This window comes from Trachymyrmex septentrionalis, unplaced genomic scaffold (assembly GCF_001594115.1).
Source record: "Trachymyrmex septentrionalis isolate Tsep2-gDNA-1 unplaced genomic scaffold, Tsep1.0 scaffold76, whole genome shotgun sequence".
Taxonomy (NCBI): domain Eukaryota; kingdom Metazoa; phylum Arthropoda; class Insecta; order Hymenoptera; family Formicidae; genus Trachymyrmex; species Trachymyrmex septentrionalis.
This window is the reverse complement of record NW_017305947.1, coordinates 1,282,102-1,287,128: the sequence shown is the minus strand read 5'-3', so window position 1 is coordinate 1,287,128 and position 5,027 is coordinate 1,282,102. Positions and strand designations below refer to the sequence as shown.

General features: G+C 30.6%; 1 protein-coding gene across 1 annotated transcript in view; it reads left to right on the top strand.

The window, feature by feature from the left end:
• Positions 1–371: 371 nt before the first annotated feature.
• Positions 372–5,027, top strand: part of LOC108754098 (tyrosine aminotransferase) — a 20,605-nt gene continuing 15,949 nt past the window's right edge. The window contains exon 1 of the mRNA XM_018496148.1: positions 372–1,194. Within this exon, the coding sequence (XP_018351650.1) occupies positions 1,053–1,194 (142 nt within the window). The 5' untranslated portion in view covers positions 372–1,052. The remainder of the gene's footprint in view (positions 1,195–5,027) is intronic.

Below are 5,027 nucleotides of genomic sequence, written 5' to 3'. Positions count from 1 at the left end.
AATAAAAACTCGATCAATCCAAAGCCGTGTTTCCAAGATCCAATTACTTCGCAAATAATCGGTTCGCATATATAAATACATATATGCGATTATGCACTACGCGTACATTTAGCGCGAGACACTACCTGATAAATTTAAAATGATTATATCCGCACACATAAATCTAATAATTATTTCAATTTATTTTTTCCTTATTGTCAAAAAATAGAAGCTTATAATATACATTTGCAAAAAAAATTAACAGAATAACACATTGAAAAATGATGAATTTTGTTTTTATGCATCTACGCGCTTCTTCGATCGACCATTTCTATCCAAGTTTTTGTAGACAGCTATCATTTTTGCATTTACCTATTCATCCCTTAAATTTACCGCATTAGATAAGTGAGAAGAACACACCATTAGATTCAATTAACGAGCAAACGCATGAGTTCGCGATATCGTCGTTGTCATAATCGTCGTACCGAAACAACATTCGAATAATCTCCATGACTGTAACTTGGAGTAAATAGTTACCAGGTATAATTGCATAAACATTAGAGAGACGCAACAAAATAGAGCCGGTGAAGATAAGGTTCTACATTCTAAACTCCGGAGGTGCAACGGAACCAGTAGAGGCTAGTGAAGGAGAAACTGAGAAGCACTCTGTTTGTTTCTGTATAGATGACAACTACGTCGAAGTTGCTCTAAGCATTCGTTCCCTACGTATAAGTAGGGAATCCATTTAGTTAAAAGAAGGTGTGGTGCCGAACAGACCAATCCGACCGGTTCATTTGTCCTCCAGCCTCCGCCGAGCATTTCGTTTATTAGTGCGCTGTTTCAATCGAGACTCAGTGACAGAGAACCAGCTAAACGAGAATCGTCGATTGTATCGATAGTGTATCAGTTGTGTGAGAACTGTTGATCGTAAACGTCAATACCTGAGAGTTGAGACACTCACGTTCCCTTGGGGACACACGTGCTGAATATTTACCAGACACACATCCACTGATTATTTACCGGCAATATCAATAGATAAAGTTTCCGAGAGGTACTTCTTTGCGAGCGACAAGATGTTGGTGCCCAGCTTCCGTAAACATTGGAACGTTTGCGCCTCCGATATCGCTCGAAAAACGCACAATCCCATAAGATCGATCGTAGAGAATATCGTCGTCGAGCCCAATCCTAACAAGAAGGTGATCGCATTGTCTATTGGTGAGTTTATTCCACGTGTAGGAATTGTTTTATTATGAGTCTAATTATAAAAACACTTGCTCTGTATGAGAAGAACCTTTCTGATCCTAAATGATTAATATTTAAGAATTTTCCTAGCGATGCCTTACTTGTATTATAATATTTAAAATTCATCATTGATTCTTTGGGATTCTTGGGATTGCCACTCTTTTGCATTGTGTACAAAAGATTAAACATAGAAAAATACAAAATAATTTATCATATAGAGATAGAGACTGCACTCTAGGGGAGACGCTATTAGCGCTATTTATGTCATTCTATCTTCATCATCTGTTAGACGTGAAACAAGGATAGCATGACACAAATAGCGCTGACAGTTCGCTCCCCGAATGTAGCCATGGTATAAATAATTGTTTTTCTTTTTTTACGAAGTAAGGATGATCATTTTAAAATAAAAGGGAAGATTACACGTCACGGATTTTTTTTTTTTAATGAAAGCGTGATGCGTTCAAGCAAAATTATAATTCGCAAAATTATAATTATAATTTTAGTGTCACTGATGTATGAGAATGGATGTGATAATTAAATAGCTTAAATATATTGAAGATTAATGTATAAAAGATTGAATGCATAAGGATGAAAAACACAAAATTATTAATTTTATTCGTTTTATTTACGGCACTTTGTGAAAAACGTTACGCAAATAAGGGGTCACCTACAAAGGTTTTGAATATCGGCTTTGTCGGTAAACGCGGGTAAACGCATACAAATTGCAAACTTTCGCTGTTCCCCGTGAGTACGGTTAGATCCTCAATATGCATGATCTCCGGAGCTTGATGTGAAAAAAGTTTGACGGATTGGTGAAAAATGGAAGGTCAAATATATCCCACGCGAGGAAAATATGTTAGAATATGAAAAAGCGCATTTTGAGCAACTCTAGAGACCCACAGGAACTGGATTGGAAATACCGAACTGCGTTCAATGCGACCTATTCATTTTTTAAAAAACATAAAATATCCATAGAATTTTTCTGCGTTATCTTTGGAATAATTTCATAAATTCATTTTTACTGCTATATGTTAATCTATTATCATCATATTAAATTTTTGTAGTATCTTTTAGAAATATTTGGAATCGATATCTCTCTCCCAAAATTTTTCCCCTTTAAACAAGAGTTAATTACGTGTCGTAATATTTAAATCTTTTTTATCATAAGAATGCATTGATATACTGCTAGATCTACAATCAAATTATAAACTTGATATAAATTATGTATCATTTTAAAAAAAGTTTACAAGATATAATTACTTTATTAAGTTTCATAAATAAATGTCAGTAATTAATAATCCATTTGTTTATATTTAATGTACTTACACACGCATTTGCAGTAAACTTTTATATATGTCTATATAAATTATTAGTATATTTATATAGCATATAATTATTAATATATTTATTGTTCAATACAAAGATGTATTGGCCACATAAAAGTCAACGTAATTAAGTATAAATGTAAAAACTATAATATGATATATTAAATGTATAAAAAAAAATATTCTATAAATGACACATTATAAAACACATTATATTACATGTTTCGGCTCTTGGATTGAGCCAGATAATACAAAATTTACAACCTTGAAATTCATTTCTATCATAGAAAAATCGTGATAAAAGTTTTCCAATTTATATAGCGATATTGATGAATGCCTCACGGAGACCATGCATTACTTGCAAGCGATTTACTGACCGATTGTTCGGAATTTCATGATATTCTAATTAAAAAAACATATTTGTTAACCAATAAATAAAAATAAAAAATTAAATTACAATAAAATCTGAATAAAATAAAAATCTTTTAAAATGTTATCTGCTTTTAAGTTCTGTAAAAAGCAAAAATATCATCTTAATAAAACACTCACCAACGTGATTGCAATTATCATTTCTTAAGAAGAAATACCATGGTACTTCGTCAAATTCATCATAAAATTGTGAAAATATGAGAGGTAGTATACCAGTCAGATAGTAATAATACACACTCACTATATTAAAATTTAATAATCTGTACAGATCGAATCTTCTAGAAAGAATTTTTTTGAAAGATATGTTAACGGTAAGGCTGATTGAGAAGCAATTAATAGATTGACAAAACGATTAGATAAGAACAACATCAAATTTTGTTTATAATCGATGTATACGCTTTGTGAAGACCCTCCGTGTATGTTTGAAAATTAAGATTGTTTTTTTTTTTGCTTTTTAATATTTAACATTTCAGAAATTAAACGTTTATTATAACATAGCTCTTCATCTAGTATCTGTATGTTATTCCAATCAAAATCATGTGTTGTCTGCAGTTTATGTTTGGTGATTACAGAACGGGTAGATGTATTCCAACGAATATAATTACGGTGTTCTGTAATTCTGTTTTAAGTTGTTTACCCGTTTGTCCGACACATGATGCATCACAATTCTTGCACATAATCTTGTATACTACATTGTTTGATCAATTTGAACGAGAATCCTTTTGTACCTTAATGAACTTACTTAATTTATTAGAGCTATAATATGAAACTTTAATATTCTCTTAATTAAATTTTTTGAATTTCTCTGTTATCGATGGTACAAAGAGTACAATGAACCATGATATAGTATAACATCTCTTGTTTCATCATTACTGTTCATGCAATCACATGCTATCGCTCCTCCATACTGAATGCTTCTGATTCTAACATTGATTGCGTCAAAAATGAATTTGAGGGGATAATCGTTTTCTATTAGTATATTAATCAATGTAAGATTCTTTTGATAGAATTCAGAGTCAGATAACAATAAAGCTCTGTCTACCAAATAAAAAATTATACTCTTCTTTTGGAAGATAGGATGATTTGAAAAATAATTTCAAAATCTCCCCAAAAAAGTCGGGTTTTGATACCAATCGTTAAATGTTTTTCTTCGATTAGTGTCAAAAACCGATTTTTACTTACCATGATCGTAACATCATGGAAATTCAGTCAGAGCCTACTTCTAACGTAAATTGTAGACGTAAATGAAAAAAAAATTAAAATAAAAAAAAAAACGAATTGATTTCAGAAGAAGGAACAGCAGCAACTAGATCGTCAACATAACGATAATAAAAAGAAAACTGATTATTATAAAATAACAAAGACATTCTCTCTAATTTCTGCATTACTAAGCCTGCAAAGACTCAATCTGTACAGATTATCAAGTTTTAATATAGTGACTGTGTATTACATTGTATTATTACTATCTGACTGGTATACTGCCTCTCATATTTTACACAATTTTATGATGAATTTGACGAAATATTTCTTCTTAAGAAATGATAACTGCAATCACGTTGGTGAGTGTTTTATTAAGATGATATTTTTGCTTTTTACAGAACTTAAAAGCAGATATGTTAATATTTTAAAAGATTTTTATTTTATTCAGATTTTAATTTAATTTTTTATTTTTATTTATTGGTTAACAAATATGTTTTTTTAATTAGAATATCATGAAATTCCGAACAATCGGTCAGTAAATCGCTTGCAAGTAATTCATGGTCTCCGTGAGGCATTCATCAATATCGCTATATAAATTGGAAAACTTTCATTACGATTTTTCTATGATGATAGAAATGAATTTTAAGATTATGAATTTTGTATTATTTGAGGATGGTTCAATCCAAGAGCCGAAACATGTAATGTAATGTGTTTTATAATGTGTCATTTATAGAATTTTTTTTATACATTTAATATATCACATTATAGTTCTTACATTTATACTTAATTACGTTGACTCTTATGTGCCCTATACATTTTTGTGTATTGTCTTTTAAAAAACTAAGAGTCCTG